Source organism: Cryptomeria japonica, chromosome 8, assembly GCF_030272615.1.
Source record: "Cryptomeria japonica chromosome 8, Sugi_1.0, whole genome shotgun sequence".
Classification (NCBI taxonomy): Eukaryota; Viridiplantae; Streptophyta; class Pinopsida; order Cupressales; family Cupressaceae; genus Cryptomeria; species Cryptomeria japonica.
Window position 1 is genome coordinate 226,088,359 of NC_081412.1, and position 22,893 is coordinate 226,111,251.

At 34.7% G+C, this 22,893-nt stretch overlaps 1 protein-coding gene and 1 non-coding gene across 2 annotated transcripts; both read right to left on the reverse strand.

The window, feature by feature from the left end:
* Positions 1-5,895: 5,895 nt before the first annotated feature.
* On the reverse strand, positions 5,896-6,492 carry LOC131027623 (receptor-like protein 33). Its single transcript, XM_057957696.2, has one exon. It carries the CDS (start codon positions 6,490-6,492, stop codon positions 5,896-5,898), a length of 597 nt encoding a protein of 198 aa, XP_057813679.2.
* A 6,900-nt stretch (positions 6,493-13,392) lies between these two features.
* LOC131027631 (U6 spliceosomal RNA) lies at positions 13,393-13,495 on the reverse strand. Its single transcript, XR_009102509.1, has one exon. It is a non-coding gene; the product is annotated as a U6 spliceosomal RNA (small nuclear RNA).
* Between the last annotated feature and the right edge of the window lie 9,398 nt (positions 13,496-22,893).

Below are 22,893 nucleotides of genomic sequence, written 5' to 3' on the forward strand. Positions count from 1 at the left end.
TGTGTTAGAACACATGCGTGACCCCTTAGGACCACATAAGACCCCTTTCAACACCATTTGGTCTTATGTTGTCCTAATAGGTCTTAACGGGTGCACATGTGTCGTAAGGGGTCTTTTATGCTCCTAAGGGGTCACCCATGTGTTAGAACACGTGTGACCCCTTAGGACCACTTAAGACCCCTTGCGACACCTTGTGGTCTTATGTGGTCCTAATAGGTCCTAAGGGGTGTACATTTGTCTTAAGGGGCCTTGTGTGGTCTGAAGGGGTCACCCATGTGTTAGAACACGAGTGACCCTTAGGACCACATAAGATCGTTTGCGACACCATTTGGACATTTGTGGTCCTTATAGGTGCTAAGGGGTGGACATGTGTCGTAAGGGGCCTTGTGTGGTCCTAAGGGGTCACCCATGTGTTAGACCACATGCTTGACCCCTTAGGACCACAAAAGACCCCTTTCGACACCATTTAGTCTTGTGTGGTCATAAGGGGTGCACATGTGTCATAAAGGGTCTTGTGTGGTCCTAAGGGATCACCCATGTGGTGGAACACATGTGTGACCCCTGAGGACCACATATGGTCTTATGTGGTCCTAATAGGTCGTAAGGGGTGCACATGTGTTGTAAGGGGCCTTGTGTGGTCCTAAGGATTCACCCATTTGTTAGAACACATGCATGACCCCTTAGGACCACATAAGACCCCTTTCGATACCATTTGGTCTTATGTTTTCCTAATAGGTCCTAAGGGGTGTACATGTGTCATAGGTTTCCCTTTGTGGTCCTAATGAGTCACCCATGTGTTAGAACACATGCATGACCCCTTAGGACTACTTAAGACCCCTTGTGACACCATTTGGTCTTATGTGGTCCTAATATGTTCTAAGGGGTTCACATGTGTTGTAAGGGGCCTTGTGTGGTCTTAAGGGGTCACCCATATGTTGGAACACATGGGTGACCCCTTAGGACCACAAAACACCCCTTGCGACACCATTTCGTCTTGTGTGGTCCTAATAGGTCCTAAGGGGTGCATACATGTCGTAAGGGGCCTTGTGTGGTCCTAAGGGGTCACCCATGTGTTAGAACACATGCGTGACCTCCTAGGACCACATAAGACCCCTTTTGATACCATTTGGTCATATATTGTCCTAATAGGTACTAAGGGGTGCACATGTGTTGTAAGGGGCCTTTTGTGGTCCTAAGGGGTCACCCATGTGTTAGAACACATGCGTGACCCCTTGGGACCACTTAAGACCCATTGTGACACCATTTGGTCTTATGTGGTCCTAATAGGTCCTAAGGGGTGCACATGTGTCGTATGGGGCCTTGTGTGGTCCTAAGGGATCACCCATGTGTTAGAACACATGGGTGATCCCTTACGACCACAAAAGACACCTTGTGACATCATTTGGTATTATGTGTTCCTAATAAGTCCTCAGGGTTGCACATGTGTCGTGAGGGGCCTTGTATGGTCCTTAGGGGTCATCCATGTGTTATAACACATACGTGACCCCTTAGGAACATATAAGACCCCTTGTGACACCATTTGGTTTTATGTGGTCCTAATAGGTCCTAACAGGTGTACATGTGTCATAAGGGGTCTTGTGTGGTCCTAAGGGGTCACCCATGTGGTAGAACACATGTGTGACCACTTGGGACCACTAAAGACCCCTTGCGACAAGATTTGGTCTTATGTGGTCCTAATAGGTCCTAAGGGGTGCACAAGTGTCGTAAGGGGTCTCATGTTGTTCTAAGGGGTCACCCATGTGTTGGAACACATGCGTGACCCCTTAGAACCACTTAAGACCCGTTGCGACACCATTTGGTCTCATGTGGTCTTAATAGGTGCTAAGGGGTGCACATCTGTCATAAGGGGCCTTGTGTGTTCCTAAGGGGTCACCCTTGTGTTAGAACACATGGGTGACCCCTTAGGACCACATAAGACCCCTTGCAACACCATTTTTTCTTATATGGTCTTAATAGGTCCTAAGGGGTGCACATGTGTCGTAAGTGGCCTTGTGTGGTCCTAAGGGGTCACCCATGTGGTAGAACACATGCATGACCCTGTAGGACCACTAAAGACCCCTTGCGACAACATTTGGTCTTATGTGGTCCTAATAGGTCCTAAGGGGTGCACATGTGTCATAAGGGGCCTTGTGTGGTGCTAAGGGGTCACCCATGTGTTAGAACACATGCGTGACCCTTGAGGACTAATTAAGACCCCTTTCGACACCATTTGGTCTTATGCATTCCTAATAGGTGCCAAGGGGTGCAGATGTGTCATAAGGGGCCTTGTGTGGTCCTAGGGGGTCACCCATGTGTTAGAACACATGCGTGACTCCTTAGGACTACTTAAGACCCCTTGCAACACCATTTGGCCATATGTGGTCCTAATAGGTGTTAAGGGGTGCATATGTGTCGTAAGGGGATTTTTGTGGTCCTAAGGGGTCACCCATGTGTTAGAACACATGCGTGACCCTTTAGGACCATTAAAGATCCCTTGTGACACCATTTGGTCTTATGTGGTCCTAATAGTTCCTAAGGGATGCACATGTGTCATAAGGGGCCTTGTGTGGTCCTAAGGGGTCACCCATGTGTTGGAACACATGTATGACCCCTTAGGACCATATAAGACCCCTTTGGACACCATTTGGTCTTATGCGGTCCTAGTAGGTGCTAAGGGGTGCACATGTGTCGGAAGGGGCTTTGTGTGCTCCTAAGGGGCCATATAAAATAATTATATACACCTTAGGATGTATACATACACATACATACATATTTACATACACCTTAGGACATGCTGTCAGGGGTCGTGTGTGGTCCTGAGGGTTCAGACACGTCACATGTGTGTGACCCCTCCGGACCACACACGATCCCTGATAGCATGCCCTGAGGTGTATTTATTTCCTAAGGCATATATTTATGTATGTATGTGTATGTACATGTATGTACGTACATGTATGTGTGTATGTATGTATGTAGACCTAGGTATATATGTGTATGTCCTAACGTGTACATATAATTATTTTATATGTATGTAGGTTTGTATGTATGTATGTATGTATGTAGGTATGTATGTGGATGTATGTGCATGTATGTTTGTGTGTGTTTGTATGTAGGTTTGTATGTAGGAATGTAGGTATGTATGTGTATGTATGTGTATGTATGTATGTAGGTTTGTATGTATGTGTATTTATGCATGTAGGTATGTATGTATGTATGTGTATGTTTGTGTATGTGTTTGTATGTATGTGTGTATTTATGTACATGTATGCATTTATTTTCTAATATTCTAAACTAATATGATAGAATAAATACAAAAAATATATTTAATTTTTAAAAACTTAAAAAAAACTAATTTTCTATCAAAAAATTAATTTTCTATTAAAAACTATTTAAAAAAATAATATAAATTAATATGATTAAATAAATACATTTAAAAAAAAAAAAAAGGTATTTACCACCAAAACTCTTTCGGCCAAATCTTTGAGATTTTTTGCACCCTCCTGCTCAACTCCAAGTTGCTCAATGCAAAATGAGGGGCTTGGGCAGATTTCGGCTCTTATATAGGGCAAGGGTGTTTCGGTCGGAACCCCCTTGCCACGTGAGCGCTACGTGGCTGCCAAATCAGTTCGATCAGAACCTTTGTAGCCAGAACATGCATTGTTAGCCTAAAGTGCGACACATATCCATACGATCACGCACCATACTTCCTATGCTTTATTCTATTGTAAATTTAATTATTTGCTTGAAACACTTTGACAATGCCGGAAACAGTGAAACTCCATTAACTGATTGCTTGATGTTAGAGACTGATAAAACTTCAGGTAAGTGAGATGAAACCAAGAAATTTGACACTGAAGAATAGACAGAGCAATTAACTAGTGGATGTGGGTGACTGAAATGTAAAACAAGGTCTATACTTTGTAGCACAAAATCCAGCTATATGTTTGGGGGAACCAGTATTCCATAAAAGGCTTTGTTTTGGATGACCCTAATGTGAAGCGAAAACCTGTCCCACCATACTATCACTGACATTGTTCTAACACATGGGTAACCCCTTAGGACCACACAAGGCTCCTTATGACACGTGCACCCCTTAGGACCTATTAGGACCACATAAGACAAAATGGTGTTGCAAGGGATCTTATGTGGTCCTAAGGGGTCACACATGTGTTCTAACACATAGGTGACCCCTTAGGACCACACAAGTCCCCTTATGACACACGTGCATCCCTTATGTGTGTATTTATGTACATGTATGTATTTATTTTCTAATATTCTAAACTAATATGATAGAATAAATACAAATATATATATATATATATATATATATATATTAAAAACTTAAAAAAACCTAATTTGCTTTCAAAAAATTAATTTTCTATTAAGAACTATTTTAAAAAAAAACAATATAAATTAATATGATAAAATAGATACATTTAAAAAAATAAATAAAAAAAAGGTATTTACCACCGAAACCCTTTCGACCGGATCTCTGAGATTTTTTGCGCCCTCCTGCTCAACTCCAAGCCGCTCAATGCAAAATGAGGGGCTTGGGCAGATTTCGACTCTTATATAGGGCAAGGGTGCTTCGGCTGAAATGTTTCTGGCCGGAACCCCGTTGCCACGCGAGTGCTACGTGGCTGCCACATTGGTCTGGCCGGAACCCTACTGGCCAGAACAGGCATTGTTAGCCTAAAGTGCGACATATATCCATACGATCACCCACCATACTTCCTATGCTTTATTCTACTATAAATATAATTATTTGCTTGAAACACTTTGACAATGCCAGAAACAATGTAACTCCATTAACCAATTGCTTGATGTTAGAGACTAATAAAACTTCAAGGAAGTGAGATGAAACCAAATAAAATTGAAACTGAAGAATAGATAGAGCAATTAAGTAGTGGATGTGGGTGACTGAAATGTAAAAAGAGGTTTATACTCTGTAGCTCAAAATCTAGCTATATGTTTGGGGGAACCCATATTCCATAAAAGGCTTTGTTTTGGATGACCCTAATGTGAAGTGAAAACCTCTCCCACCATACTATCACTGACATTGTTATAACACATGGGTGACCCTTAGGACCACACAAGGCCCCTTACAACACATGTGTACCCGTTAGGACCTATAAGGACCACATAAGACCAAATGGTGTCGCAAGGGGTCTTATGTGGTCCGAAGGGATCACACATGTGTTGTAACACATGGGTGACCCCTTAGGACCACACAAGGCCCATTACGACACATGTGCACCCCCTTCTGACTGGATGTCTTAGATTTTTTTCGCCCTCCTTCTCAACTCTAAGCTACTCAATGCAAAATGAGGGGCTTGGGTGGATTTCGGCTCTTATATAGGGCAAGGGTGTTCCGGCTGGAACCCTTCTGGCCTTAATGTTTCCGACTGAAACGTTTCCGGCAGGAACCCCCTTTCCACGCGAGTGCTACGTGGCTGCCAAATCAGTCCGACCAGAAGCGTTCTGGCCAGAACCCTTTCGGTCGGAACCTTTCCGGTCGGAAACAGGCATTGTTAGCCTAAAGTACGACACAGATCCGTACGATCACCCACCATACTTCCTATGCTTGATTCTACTATAAATGTAATTATTTGCATGAAACACTTTGACAATGCCAGAAACAGTGAAACTCCATTAACCGATTGCTTGATGTTACAGACTGATAAAACTTCAGGTAAGATAGATGAAACCAAGAAAATTTGAAACTGAAGAATAGACAGAGCAATTAACCAATGGATGTGGGTGACTGAAATGTAAAATGACGTCTATACTCTATAGTTCAAAATCCAGCTATATGTTTGGGGGAACCGGTATACCATAAAAAGGCTTTGTTTTGGATGACCGTAATGTGAAACGAAAACCTGTCCCACCATACTATCACTGACATTGCTCCACCAAATGCAATCCCGAAGCCCAACCCAACCTAACAGCAACAATGGATACTTTTTCATCAATCCTACTCCATATTGATGTTTCTTTACCTTCTGAAGGCGAGGGTAATGCGCCCATGCCTGTTTGGTTTTTTGTGCTGCAACTCTGTAGAGGGCCCCCACATAAACATGGAAGATTATTCTGGAATGACCTGGCAGTGAATGTCTCTAACTGCATTCCTTTAGATATCTGTCCACAGAGCCTGTTAGATGATAGATTCAAGTAGGGTAAAAGGGACAATAAAGAGATCTCCTTAGGAATGTGTCCTTTCATCTTATTTTTAGACAAGTCCAACTGCTCCAGAGTCCATATCCGCCCAAGAGAAGCTGGTATGTCACCTTCCAATTGGTTTCCAGATAGATTTAATAATCTCAGACTGCTCAAATTCCCTATGCTTTCTGGTATCTGACCACTGGGATTGTTACTTGACAAGTCAAGTATGGTGTTCGCTGCCAGTACATATTCCAGCTTGTACTCAAGTCCTTTTAATACTATAGGTATGTCTTCATATAGTGTGTTTCCACTTAGTTGCGGGTCTCCCATAATTCCAAACCCATGGAGATTCTCAAGATTAGAGCTCTTTGCTACAACTATTTCTATTGAGACCTAGTAGCTTGCAACATGGAATTCTTCCAGTCTGTGCATGGTGGTGCCCTTGTGGTACACCTTTCTATCTACTCTACTGAAAACAAACCTATTGAGATGGTCATGTATACTGTATTTGTAGGGGTTGCTAAGGTTAACGGTACTGCTAATAGTAAACATATTGAGGTCGTCCATGATTCTATGTTTGTAAGGTTTTTTACTAGTAAAAGGTTTAGGGATGCCTTTCAAAACTCTTTTGGTTTCTTTGTGTTAGTTCATTCTCTAGTTATTTTATTTTATGTTTCTTTGGAATGGCTAGGTGATTTTGGAGTCACAAGGTTTCTAGGTGCCTCCAAACATTTGTGGTTTCCTTTGTTGTCTATGATAGTCTTTATTCATGGTGGTCCCACGGGTAAAAGGTTATAGGTAGCCTTTCAAAATCCGTTGTTAGTTGATTGTTCCCTTAGCTATGTTGGCTCTAGTGCAAGAGGGTTTTACAAAAAGATAGTTTGGGGTTCCTTCCTAGGTCCCTCTATTCTTATTATGTGATCTTTTGTTGGGTTAGGACCCTTTCTCCCACTGGATAGTTCTTTCAATAAAAAAGTCTCTACTTAAAAAAAAGTGTTTTCTCCTTTTCTAGTTTGTGGTCTCACTGCTTGTGAGTTCCTTCCTCTCATCTGCCTGCATGGCTATTATGTAAGGGCATAGGCCCTCTCCTACTTTATCTAATCAGAATATATATTAACTTATCTCTACTCAACTTTTCTTTGAAGACATATACAATTTTCTCATTGGTTCGTGATAAAATTAATTCAAATTCCTTATTGAGTACATGCTCAAAAATAAAGCGATGAGGTAATTGATATGCTCTCCACAAGCATGAGACACTAAATTTCTGGACATATTGAGCACACTTTGATTATCATAATACATAATAAATATTATTCAATAACTCTAATGACTATAAATTGACATTGTTGTTTACCACAATAAATTTAATATAATATATAGGACACGGCAAATAAGTCTTAAATTATTTCAGTATTTCACCATATTTTGTAACATTAGTTTAATTTGGATTCTAAAAGGATGAATCAACTAATCTGCACTGTCATTTTTGCTTTCAAATTTCACTATATTTAACATGTCAAGGAGATATTGTACCTTATGTTTGAATGGGAAAAAAGCTTATATTTGTGTAGTTAACTCTATGATAATTGAAAAAAGATCAAATATTTTATGACTTAGAAAACCGCTTTGATGTATCCAATGGAAACCTAAGAAAACATGTAATTATTTTACCACTCAAAAACCTTTTAGTTACATTTTCTATTGACTCTTGAAGTTTAATGAATTTTGTACGAGCATTCGGTTTAAATGTAGAAAATAAGTTTTCATTATTTGATTCACATTTTCATTCACCTCACTACCCTTTGAAAATTATTTATCTTTTGGTACTTAGAAGGGTAGTAGTCACTTTGACTCAATGAACTTTATTTAATGGGATTCAATAGAAAAATCTTCCGAAGTTAGTGGAAATAACTTTGTTGGCAACTTATCCTCATAAATAATGCCCATATATGTAACAACACAAGATTTTAGGTGTGCATTACGATCAACATTTATATCATAAATAGAAACCATAATACAACTACTTTTACTATATATTTATTATAAATATATAATTCGTTTGTTCAAACTAAAAGAATATGCATTATTCATTTGTGAGCTTTCAATGAAATCTACATTCTGAAAGATAGAGCAGAATTAAAATTTTAACCGTAGCTATCCTCCTCAGAGAGAGTTACAAAGGAATATTTATAAAGTACGTTGGACAATTGCTAAGAAGCAATTTCACGAAGCGAAATTCTTTTGATATGGAAAGTACAAAATGGTATTTGTTAAAAGACAACGAAACACTTTAATAACAGGTTAATTAAGTGAAGGTACATGAGATCAAGCTTCATTCATAGAATAAAAGAGGACAAACTGTTAAGATTAAATACTATTTAAAATATATGTTGAAATTACTATTTATAGAAATTATTAGTGGACAATCGATGATTACGCAACCACTGCTAGCTAAGATAGTCATGATGACTCAACCACTGCTAGCTAAGAGTCCAATTTGGATTTCACATTCCAACATTTTTTCTAATAAAGTTTTTAAAAATAGATTTTTTTTGAGATCTGTCTAATAGTTATATTTAGGTTTTCATTGCATATCTTATAAGAATATAATATAATATGAATTTATTATTATTTTAATTATAGAATCTAGAGAATTGGTGTAATAAATTTCAAGATAGGGAAAAAAAATTACGGTTAACATCATTTTCAAATATTTTAGAAAATTCCTAATAGAAGCCATTGAGCAAGATTCTTTTGTCACTGGCCATTCAAAATATAGCCAACTAGTGGTCGTCTTGAGAATGGAATTTTTCACAAGCCAAAATATGGTTGATGTTGACTTAATAAGGAACACCAACTAGGCATTTCCTAAGAACAAATTCCTCTTTTTGAAATGGGTTTTAAGTTGAGAAGAATCTAGAATAATGTTGAATAAAATTATTGACTCCTAGAATTATGTATAGGCACTAGCCAAATTATTTTATACACTTAATTCTTTGAGATGCATTTTTAGTCATAGAGTCCATAAAACTTTTAAAACACAATCATTGACTTTTAGGGTCCACCACATACATATGGTGGTGTTGCTTAATGACCTAAATTTTGAAAAGAATGTTAAAAGACACCACTTGAAGCTAAATAGTGAACTAGATAAGATCTAATGACATTGCTAGATAATTTTGTGAAATATAATGGCTAGTAGGAGGCAAAAACATTTTGAAAAGTAGGTGGTATATGAGGTAACATCAAACAACCAATGAATCCAATCACTACCTCTATTTAGATTCTACAACAAATAATAGATACATTAGATATGAGACAATATGGAAAAATGTTGGAGAAAAAATGCATCTTTGATCTTGTAGGGAGGGCCAACTACTTAATTTTATTAAAATAGAACACTTAATAGAAGTGGATTCCTTCAGATTTAATGTTTACTAACCTTATTGAAGGAATCACCAATGGGATGGGGAGGAATTGGTTGTGAATAAATACCTATTTTAGTTCATCAATGGTCTTTAGCTAAGAAGATACCTTGATTTTTTTTTCTCTTTCATTGGCCTAGAGAAATGAGGGAATCAAATATCTATCCTTTATAGTTACACCATTCTTTGGTCCACTAGAATTAGATGAAATATCCTTTGGGAAAATTTAAATGATGCTTATGGTTCTCAATATTTATCTATCTGTCTTTTTTCTTTCCTACGTCAACAACTAACTTAGAGGCTAGTTTGTGCATGCCTAAAACAAGAAGAAAATCTGCAATTTAGTGGTTAGAGGCTTGGCACCATATTATTGTTCTTTTCGGTGTATGAGAACTTGGGCGAATCAACAATTGGTACTACCTTTAAAAACATTTAGGGTGAAAGAGATGGAACAATGGTACCAACCACTAATGATCATGTTATGGAGGTTGAATATTTTTTGAATGATAATGGAAGTTTTCAATCTTCTAAAGAACTTCAAAATTGTTATTTCTCTAAGATAATTGTAAATAATATAACAAGAAAATATTTACCTCATAGAGATTGTTATTGATGAGAAAAAATTTCCAAGACCTTTAGATGCAAGAGACAAGATCAAACATTGAAATCCAAGTTGTTTTTTTTTTCTTTTTAATTTGTTCTTTTGGAGACTAAAATAAGAACACATTCGTTTTAACTTTAGGTATTACCAGTCACCATTCATGTTATCTCCTTGGCAACTCTATTTCAAGAATATCTATTGGCAATTAGTGTCAACAATTAAATCTATGATTTTATTATTTTCCATAAATTTTCTTTACAAAATTTATAATTCCATTTTGGCCATTTGTTTGCATTCATGTGAAATCTCTTCACCCGAATGTGAAATAATAACATCGCTATTGGATTTTAACCTTCTAGAAAATATACTTTTACTAAGTGAAAAAAATAATTATTCTTAAATAAGAACCCACTTGACTTATAACTCAAACCTCACAACAAATGTAGATTTAATCATGTACATTAAAACTATGCAAACAATTAAAACTCTATAAAGTTTTCAAAGTTTGCTACTTGATATTTCAACACAAAAAATATCTTTCAGCCGCCCTTCACCATATTTTACATTATGTCAAATATTTTGTATTAAACTAAAACTCTTAATATTATACTCTAATTTCTCATGCACTGCACTTGTTTATTGCATCATTTGATTCTCATAGCATTCTTGGGTATTTAGATCAATCTTCATGACAACCATTTGAACCATCACCTTAATGCCCCACATTGTTCTTTACCATAGATTGCATTAACCTTATACTTCACATAATCTAAAAGTCATTTTAAAACTTTGCAGAAAAGACCATATTCGTATTCAAATAATCTCTGTTTTTTGAGAAATCTATATTTTCATTTTTTGCATGTATGGTATTTAGAATATATTCAAAACTCTATTAAAATCATGCTAGAGCTATTCAAACAATGGTTGGTTCATCTTTGGTGTTACATCGCTTCTGACACATAAAAAATAGTCAAAATCTCACTCAAATCACTATTTGGATGTGGAAAATTATTCATGAGTGTTTTGGAAGATATAAATAGAAACTTTTTTCCATTAGATGGTTTAGAAATAACCTCCAAATATTTACCAAGTTAACATCTCCATTATCAACATTACCTTGAATTTGTTGCAGGAAGAAACAATGCATACGATTAATGATATCAAATTTCCTCCGTCCATAATAAATTAACATAAAACTTTTGAATTCGATTGTGTTAGATCCTCCTTCCATAATAAATTAACGTGTAACTTTTGAATTCGATTGTGTTAGATCCATACAATGCTATAGAATAGTGCTGAAAATTGTTAGATAGATGCACATTTTGCATGGTTCCCTTTTCATTAGGGTCTAATGTTTATGTTGAATTACAAGCATGTTGTAGTAAAAGTTTTCCCTTTTATCAACCCTTACAACACGTAGCTTGCCATTATTTTGTTGGAACTTCAATGTTCGTTGGAGTCTTTCCTTTCCTCCAAGGAACAAGCCAAACAAGACTCCCATGCAAAATTTTCAATTAGGTTTGCAAAAAATGCACATGCCTTATAAAGTTTGTAATGTATGAATTTCAAACAAATTGGAGAATTCCGATGGATTTAGTCATTAAGAAATATTTACAAACATTAACCACATTTAAAAAAATGTTTAAAATAAGTGCAATTTAAATTCTAGTGAAATTATTTTTTAAAAATATTTTTGGTTAGTTAATTAGGGTAATTCCATTATAGGAAAATGGGATGTCATGGAGCCACAATAAAATTTCAAGGGAACATAATTAATTATTAAAATCATGAATTTAAGATCTATTTTTGGCTAGTAAACTAAATTTTGGTATTTTGTAATTGGGTCTACAGAGAGGGGTTTCTAGATGAAAAAAATTTCACTAATACATCATTTGAGCTTAGATCAAAATGAAACTAAATCTCGAGGCCTTTGAAGACAAACCCATAATTGGCTTGTTGTTATAATTATAAAATTTGACACTTTTTTGGAATTCTTTTCAAGCCATGTTGTAGTTGCAAATGCACTAAAATAGTGTCATAACTTATTCATGAGTCACAAAATTGAATACATATAATCAAATTTATCCCAAAAATAAATCTCCCAAATTATTTTGCATGATCATCACTAAGTTGCAATATTTTAATCGTTGAAGGTGGGATCTGGCGTAGATGCAACAAGGAAAAAGCCTGGTCTTTGTCGCCAAACTAATGATGAATAGACATTTTAAATTTGTCAAATTTGAAGGTGCTAATAGAACCTCATTTTATAGGTTTTGTAACATGGTTTTGAAAACCATTATGATTTATACATCGATTATATTTCTATAAATTAATACTTGAGGAAGTGAATTTGATATGAAAACTTACGAGTGCATGGATGCTATTGGTACCAAAACACTTTTAGGTTTATTGATAGTTAAATAATTCTATAAATACTTGCAATGGAAGTGTTCAAATTTGATAATGTATTACATTTCTAAGTGCATGGTTTTTGTTTTGAAAGGGATTTCCTACATAAACCACTCTATTATAATATCATCATTTATCTATTTATGAATGCATTTCAATATTTTTGTGACAAAATTGAATTAAATTTTAATTATTACCTACACTATAAGAAATGTTGGGCCTCAGTTGGTTTGTTTCGTGTATAAAATCAGGCACTATTTTTCAGCCTTAGAGAAGGGTATAAAGTCATGGAATGTAATAAGATACTATAGCAAGCTGGGTTGAGTGTGTAAAATGTTTTGATTGCATTCTACAAAAAAAATGTTTGAATAATTTCTATTTATATGAAGCCACCTTTTGTGTGTATGATTTGAGCATTAAGTAAATGTGTTCCCATGATTGCTACACACCAAATTTAAATACCTAATTCTCAAATTGGTCTAGACTTGAAATTCAATCACTAAATTCTAGTAAAACAAATAAAGCTTAGAAAAAATATTCAAATGGGTTGTACAAATGAAATGAAAATGGTCCTCAAGCCACCTCAACCTCCCTCAAATCCACAATAATGTCCCAATAAATGATTTTCATATGAGATAAATGAATCAAAAAATTAGGTGCATAGTATCAACAACATTATTCCCCCAATATCTTTAGTAAAAATGAAGCTTTCATATGTAGCGCTATTAAAGATACACTTTAATATATAATATATTTTGAAAAATAAAATAATAAGAAAAAAAAATAACTTAAAAAAATTTGGACCATTTCTCAATTTATGCGTGTCATCCTTGTGCAGAGGTCATGCTAATCTTCTCTGTATTGCTCCAATATTATCAAATGTCTTCAAAGAGACACACTTTAATTATTTTGTGATTTGAATAATTCATAATAAGTCATTACATTCAATTTTTCTAATTTTATCATTACAATCAATAAATTCATCAATATTAAAATTAGAAAATTGAATGTAATGGTACCATAAAAAATGATAAATTCATGTCTATTAATTTTGTATTGCCCTCCTCAAAAGTAGTGCTAATATATAGACTTTTATATGCTAGTTTTTATTAATCAAATGCAATTTCATAAATTATATTAAAATTATATTATCAAAGTAGATTTTTATAATCAAATGTGATATCAAATAAATTTTAATAAATTATATTAACATTAAAAAAATTAAAATTAATGTTAACTTCAAAAGAGATAAATTAATGTAAAAAAATCAATATCTTTAGACTAAGGAATATATCCCCTTTTTAGAAGACTCTCAATATAGCGTACGCAGTTTATTTAGCTTAGAAAGAAGAATAAAATACTTTATTCTGCTTTACATCTATAGTTATTTGCTTAAAACTCTTGATAATGTCAGAAATAAGTAAACCCCATTAATAGATTGCTTGATGCAAGAGAAATTAATAAAACCTCAAGTATAAATGAGATGAAACCAAGTCGATGTGAATCTAAAGAATAGGGGGAGCAACTAACCTAAATAGAAACAAATGAAGCCTCTAGAAAAGCAAGAATTGGGAGTTGTGAATGTAATGCCCCGCTAGGAAACCCCGAAGGGATTAAGCCATAACACAAGAATAGAGTGCAATATTTTTTTTTTTTTAAAGATAAACACAACATTAAGATACAACGAGATATCAAAATTCAGATTACATAGCGGATAACATCAACTAACACCTACAAAGTTTCCGAACGTGATTACTTAATTACACTTTTAACTTAACTCATACTAATAAATCCAATAAGCTGATTATCTTATAACGAGATAATTCTTAAACAAGGATAATATCTTTCAGAAGATGAAAATATATGGATTACAAGATAAGGTTCATCCATTAAGATCTATTCATATCTTTCATTCAATCTTTTCATGAGAATTTAAGTCATACAACTAATTTAATAACTCACTTTAATTTCATCATAAGCTAATGAGTTCTTCCCATGCATACTTAATTTACTTAACAATAACTGAATGTAATCCATTACTTGAAGCTACATTCATTCATGATCCAATTTACTACATCTAAGAGAGGACTGCATACATGCATTTAAAATTAATTTCTTCTAACCCACTTATACATTCTATCAAAATGACATTCATACATGCTAACACTAAACATGAAATATAAGAAATAAAAGCATCACATAACACCAAGATGATCTCGGAGTTCACCCCTAAAGGGCTACATCTCTGGGTTTGCTCAACTACAAGACCCCTCTAATAATTAATAAAGTTAAGAATACATGAGGTTCTCATTATTTACAATCCTGCCATCAAGGTGAAATATAATCAATATACAAACGACCACATCGGTCAATAAATACATAAACGATCCCTGAAAAGGAAAGGATCCAGCTGAACATAATCGAAGCTAATACAAAGGTCCATTAGAGCAACCACAAAACTGAGTCATCGTAACCCAAGGTCTAGCATGAAATCAAGTTCTCACAAGGGCATAGACAATAGGATGAATCCACAAACGTGCTCCTATCAAGACCATACAACCACACACTAGCGAACGTAGGGACAAGTGTCATCACACAACTTGGTATGGTTACCATGGCAGGTCTTCATAGGTTTCGGCCCCATACACTGGGTTACCCTGGCCACCTAGTCCAAACCTCCGGCCCATCCAAGCCTCATGTGGACCCACACATCCTCTCATGAAGACACGGATGATGGTTTGCCATTTCAAGCCTTCTCACAGCATGTCGAGTCTGTGTTAGCACTTGTCCCATGTGTGAGGCACAATTATTTTACTTAGAGATTACATTCTAATCTACTGTTAGGTTATCACTTATTAGACTCACTTTCGATGGGTTATCCAGCAACCACTTTGGGCGTGGCCCCCAATCGAAAGCCACTTTCCCATACGACACTAGACTATACTCAGACGAACTCAAAACCCAAGGAATACACATGGTTAAGCAAATAGAGTTAGAAAAGGAGAAAACAACCATTTGGTCAAACACGACATCATATGAGGTGCATTGATAGATGGTACTCTAACTAGAGACTTGACCAACTATGGTCAACTACAAGTCATCATTCGACACCTACATAAAGGATATGACCAATACAACACCACAACAAAATAACAGTCAACTCAAGACTGAGGATAGAAAATAGGTACCCCAAATCAATCCATACGACAGGGTCCTATCAAACAAAGCATGACTTGCCATTATTTAAGCAAAAGCGAATATAGAAATTAAACTCGCATAGGCAATAACCGGAAAAGACAATATTTTCCCATATTGATTTAAACATTAAAATTGATCCAATTTTCCAATTGATCTAAGTTTGATTACAATTATCTACTTTATTTAGATATAGGTTGTTCTTGGTTTTCTATCTCTCTAAGGTTCATTGTATCGAACATACATAAATGCATCATTATGAGTTCTTAAACCAATTTCACATAAATATAATTAAACAACCATTAACCAACTAAATATGACATTTAATCCCCAATTAAAACATCACTGTCATACTGGTTCAAGAATAATTCCTTTAAATTCATCTTTTCAGAACCAAGTTAAACTATACAGATCAAGGAAAACATAAACATATAAGGAATCCAATTAAAGGTCATCCATTCCTACTTAACAATTATTTCCTTGTGCATATATAGAAAATTACCAAAATTAAATATTAATTAATGTATATATTTATTAATCTGCAATTAATTAAATATAACAAATTAATAATTAATACGAAGTTAACAAATTAAGCATATAATTACAAAAATATGCATTAATATTAAAATAAGATTTGAATATTACTTATTGTATATTTAACATTATACAATTAATTAATAACAAATTTATCCATGAAATATTAATTAATGCCATTATTTATTCATAATTAAAAAAAAAACTTAATTAACAATTAATATTAAATTATATTAAAATATTATATATTTTTTTTAAATTAAAAAAAAATATAAAAAAACTTTTTTTATAAAAAAAAACACAAAAATTGAGGAAGGGTATCCACGTGGAACCCCACGTGCCCCCCCCCCCCCCTTGGGAGCTCACGTTGCCCCTTGGGGAAGCGCTGCTTCCCAATGGGAGCACGCAGCCCCCATGGGGAGCACTGCTGCCCCCAAAGGGAGCACGTAACACCCCTCCATGTGGTGGGGAAAACTCTCCACGTGGATGGGGTTAAAATATATTTTCTTTTTTTTTAATTGATTTTTTTTTATTTAAACTTTATTGTTAAAAAAAATAACAGCTCCTAGCAAAATAAAAAAAAATACAGTCTCAGCAGAGACCAAAATAAATAAATTTATTTTATTTTCTCATTTGCAATTTAAAAAAAAAAATACCCAGATCAGGAAAGAGGGAAATTTCTCTAAAACCAACAATATATTGGCCAAATAAGATTGATTAACATCCATAAATCCTAACAGAGGCGGATTTTTTTGATAAAAGCTTGAATTGAAAGCATTTATTTGGGATTTTTATCAAATTTTCATTGTAACTAGACAATCTCAGTTTATTTTGATTTTAAAAATAATCAGAGCAACCATAGCCTAAGCTTGGAATGGAAATAAACAAGAAGAGATTGGATTGGAATTAAATTTAAAATTGTTTCATTTTCCCCAAATAGCTGAGACTTAGCAAACTTCACAACAGATTCTTCAAAATCCAAAACATTTTCTGATAAACAAAGAAACCAAAACTATAAACCAGAATCTTACCTCATATAACAATCCTAGAAAAGATTTAGATAGGAGTCCAACCTACAGGCTCAAGAAATTTCTCCTCCTCCAAAACCCTCAAATTTTCATCCAAAAATATTTTCCCAAAAATATTTTTCCAAAAAAAACAATCCCCAATATTTTCCAAAAGTCTAGGTTAAATGGGAAAGATTTGACCAACATTTATTTTTGGAATTAAAATTTTTATTTAAAATAATTCACAAAAATCATTCTTTTAAACTATATCAATAATTTAAATTTGCTCTTCAATTTAAAAATTGATTTTCTCAATTAACAGAAATTAAGCTTTCTATTTCAAAAATGCCAAAAGATTAAATTAATTCTATTGCAATTGAATTTAAATCTTTATTTTTCAACAGCATAAACATAACAAATTTAACATTAAAATTAACTATTTAATTGAACTTGGTCCCAATTTAAATCGAGCAATTCAATTTAACGATAATCGCATAAAGGAACTTTGTTCAATATAATCTCTTAATCTTTAATTCGCAAATACATATTTAATCGAATTAAATACTAAGGACTAATTACTCAATTTAACCATACACACCAAACACGCTAACCAAGAAGGTCAACCAGACAGACGACTCGCAAACCCAACCAAAAGGGAATACCGACGACGACTGACGGTGCTCACTTGAGCATGACTATGGTCAAACTAGGGTCTTACAACCACCTAATCAAACTCTAAGGATTAAAGAGGTACACTCAAACCTGCAAATCCAGGTGAAGACGAACCTCACACTCATGTGGCATTGTACCTGAAATCTCCTGCAACGTAGAGTCATACATATATAAACTTAATGAAAGCATTAGCCCAATATTAATACCATGAAATAGGAACACTAAACAACTTGCATACAACTGGTGCGAAAACCACATTAACAAATATGCACTAAATCAACACATCTGACTATAATCATTATATTATGATAAACTAACCAAGATTAGACCGAGATTAGAAATTGATTAGGGCAGGGGTACTACAGTGAAAAACTTCCACAAAAAAAACTATCCCAACGACATTTAGTCATTATGAACTAGAAATGAGTGGCCAATTAATTTCGCATGCTTTCTAGTCAGGCCGCACAGGTTTCTGGGGAAACTTTCCATTCCCGTCCACCATCTAGCCTCCACATAATCCACCCCAAGATTTTCCATATAATCAGTGAGAGCGTTTCCTTACCGATACGTGTGCGAAGCTTTAAAGTCATCCAGATTGGCAATCATAATGTGACAATCTTCGATCAAATTCCTGATTATCCAACTTGGCTCCTGGTGTCTATTAATACATTTGATTATGTTCATTGAATCACTTTCCAACCAAACACAGTTAATACCTTCTCTAATTGCCATCTACAAACAAATGTAAGCCGCATAAGCCACAACATAGTGGTTTGTCTAGGTGCCCAATGGGAGTGCCACCGCTGAGACAAGCTTATCATTTTGATTCCTAGAAACTCCCCCACAACAAGCCATCCCAGGGTTACCCTTAGCCGAATAAAAAATAATGTGTTTATATTGAAGTATGCCTTTTATTCCTATACTGAGTCAATGCATAAAAATAAGATTACAATAATAAAAGATGCAGTAAAAATTCCATTTCAAGAAAAAGATAGTAAATAAACAACTATCAAATTAATATAATTAAATGTCAAAGAGGAAAACATATAACATTATATTTAAATATGTTTTTGTTTTCTAATTTACTATGTAAAAAAATCTAACATTTGAATTTTTAAATATAGTCTTCTCTTTCTAATTTTTTATGAAAATATATAACATGGACCAATAAAATCTTCTATTATAATATTTTTTTGGTATTTATTATTGAAAAATAAAACATGTCAATTTTTAGCTATGACTTTGTCTTTTGTATTGAATAAGTGTATAAAAAAAATATTACAATGAAAAGAATAGTCAAAATAGTGTTAAGAAAAAGATAATAAGTAAACTAATAACAATTAGAAAGCAATGCAGTTTGGGGCTAAGGTTTGTTATGAAGTTGAATCTTGTCTTATTGGACAAACGATTATGGTGGCCTTTCCATAGCAGTAATGAGTGGAGTTCAATTTTAAGAAGTAAATTCCTAAACTCAAGATATTTAGCTTCCTTTATGAAATTGGAGAATATGCCATCGAGGTTTATACATTGGAAAAATCTGAAGATTTTTACGGTTGTTATTTTGAAAGGTACGAGATGGAAAGTTGGATCTGATAATAATGTAAAGTTCTGGAATAATAATTGTCTAGGGGAGGAGCCTCTCTCTTCTTCTCTGATTTTTAGACCATTCATGGATGAATGAATTGATAGGTTTGGTGGCTTGGTTAAAGTTTAAAAATTGGACTAATGGAACTTGGATTGATCTTTTAGTGGTTCGTGGGGATCTTAGGAGCCTTAATGTTATTCTTAATTCAGTCTATTTATCTCAATTTGAAGATAGGTTTGTGTGATTTGGTTCATCCTTGGGCTCGTATGATATTGCTTTTGCATTATCTTTCCTCAAGCCTACCCTTCAACCCCCCCCTCCCCACTCATTTTTGGGCTAAAGTGTGAGAGTCCAATTTAATCCCTGAAATTGATATTTTCTTCTAGATCTTTGTTCAAAATAAAGCCCTTACTCTCAATGACAATTTGTGTAAACGAGGTTTTTATTTGGAAAATAGATGTTTCCTTTGCTAGGATCAAGGTCCATGCAACCCTTCTTTGTAAGAAATACATCTTCTTTCAATAAATATAAATTGATTCGACTCATACTTGCCACATTCTACACATCTCCTTTTATGTCATCTAGTCAAACTTACTCAAATGTCCACGTGGGGCACTTTCATTTCGGTATTCACTAGTGTTGTGGAGAACACATTGTTTGATCTACCCCAAATATTCGAGGTATTTTTCCAAGGCTCCTCAAAGTCACGGCGAAAAAGATCATATCGCTACAATGCCAAAGTACGCCAGGAATCAAAATGAGCTTTATTGAAAAGAAAACTCTCATTGAAATGACATGTCGACGAGACACATCTACTATCACATTGAAATACATCTCAATAAGACACGTATAAAGTCTCTTTTAAATAGGGATGTTGGTATAACACTGGGTATCTACAAAGACCAAAAGAGGTCTCATAAAAATACAAAGTCACATCGAAATGCAAAGTCACATCGAAATGCAAGGTTATCAGAGAAACTTGTAGGATCTCTACCTGAAATGCTTCATCACTGTGGTGAAAAACACAGTGTGTTATCTACTCTTCTTTTTGCCAACCACCTTTGTCAACACAAACATGTTGACCTATGAAACAGTGACCACCCTCTCCTTTTAGTCCGTGTGCTTGTGGTGAGAAACACGATGTTTTGTCTTCATATAGATAATTGTGGTGTGATTACAGTACTGTAAAAACATATTTTTTCAGTCAATCCAATTCATCCAGTGCCTTCATGGCTTTATTGCCTTTGTCCTTTTATGAATTGTACTTCCAAATGGCTAACCCAAAATGTATTCTTTATCTTCTTTGTGGCCTTTTACTAAATACCTTCACAAACTTCATGCTTGTTCCTTGCACACATACAGTCAAATCTACTCAACCTCTAGGAAACTTCATCATCCAACATCGAGGACACTCATCATGTTACATCTCTATAATTTTCCAACATGAGACAACACCACCTCTATCAAATTTCCCTTCATTTGGGACATTCATCATCCTACATCTATGTCCAATAGATGTCTTTGCATCTCTATCCAGTGCACCATCTCAACTATTGACATCAATGACAATCTAATGCCAACAAGTTTGTGTGCACACAATTCCTGTGGAGGTGGTTCTTGTATTCATGTTTTCTCTTACTCTTCCCAAGCTTGTTTGGATTATCAACTGCACCTATGATCCTATTGAGGTGGATTATTTAGGGGTTGCTAGGGTTTCAACCTCTAGGCTCTTTAGAGGTAGTGGGTTTTGGGGGTTTTATGCGGATGTGTCTTCTTCCTCTGTTAATTGGATTCTCTCCTTGTGTTAGTGGTCTTCTACCATTTGTGGATGGGCATTGGTGGCACAATGTGGGTTGATTACCTTGCAAATGCTTAACTAGCATGTGCTCTTCTCTTGTTGTACTTGATTTGGTGGTGATTGTTCACTTCCTCTAGAAGTGTCTTTCTTCTTGGGTTTTGACACTTACCTCCTCTACTCTGTTTCTTTTGATTCTATAGATTGTGTATCTATTGAGGTGATGTAGTGTGAATTTTTTTTGGTGGTCCATGTTATGAGGCTTGTAGTGGTTTTTGTTTGGATGGAGTTGGGCCTACTACCCCTCTCCCTTTCTATTGGAAATGCTACTCATAGGGGACCTATTGGTAAAAGGTTTCAAGAAGCCTTTCAAAACCCAATGTGTGTTATTTTCTCCCTTGATTGCTTTTCTTTAGTGCAAGGGGTTATTGTTGGGTGTTGGTTCAGGGTCATCCTAAACCCCTCTATTATGCTTAGGCGATTTTGCTTGTTTGGGATCTCTCTCTTTCTTGTTGTGCTCTAGTAAAAAGTATCCTTTTTAAAAAGGACTTCTCGTTTTTGGTTTTTTAATCTAGGGTGATCTAACTACTTGTGAGGTTCCCCTTGTGCGCTTGTCTGATGGTTATGTATTAATAACACACATGTATCTTGTCTTTTTTTCTAATAAATAAATGTCTCTATATGATAGCTGTGTCTTTATGTTAATAGATATTTAAGGACTGCAATCAAATAGTTCACATATATATTTAAAAAAAATCCATATAAACTTCATTTCATCATAGGTAACTAGAAGAATATTTGTATAGATTGTTTTTCTTCATGCTTACATTGTTTATTTCATGTATTTATCAAACTATTTCTTTGAAATATTAAAATAATTGTAGACATTTCAATTTGGTTCTTGAAAGAACCAATGTCTTTTAATATTTAAGGAATGTGTGTATGTTATTCTCTTGCATGCATGCACAACATTGAGACTTGGAAGTACCACAACTTTCAAATTTAATTTTTGGAGGATTGCCTTCGATTTCAATAATTAGGAGATGATCTCAACTATAGTGTTCTAAAAGTATAATAAGTGAGGGGTGAATTAAAAGATGACTCTTAGAAGTTATAATTTTTTCATTTGGTATTAGCTTTCATGAACTTTATAGATTGGGAAAATGAAGAAGTGTAGGTTTCCCTCTTCTTTCATTTATTTAACATATTTGCAGTTTCAAATTCGTATATTATACCTCATGTTCCCTTGTCGTGCATATCAAAGATTCCCTTAAAAATCTTTTTATAGCCTAGATAAGACCCTTTGGCCATCATTCCAAATGATAAATCAGATACTAGTTAGGCTTGAGAAATTACGCACAATGTCCTTTCATAATGGGGAGATAGAGTAAACTTAGAGTAAAGCTCTAGCCTCCAAGATAATGGATGCATACGTAGGGCATGACACTGAGAAGAAGGAAAAAAATTATGGTTATTTTGTTTAAAAGAAGATAGGAAAAACTTAT

Excerpts from the sequence above, each read along its gene's own strand:
- LOC131027623 (XM_057957696.2), bottom strand. The coding sequence starts at position 6,492 with ATGGGAGACCCGCAACTAAGTGGAAACACACTATATGAAGACATACCT.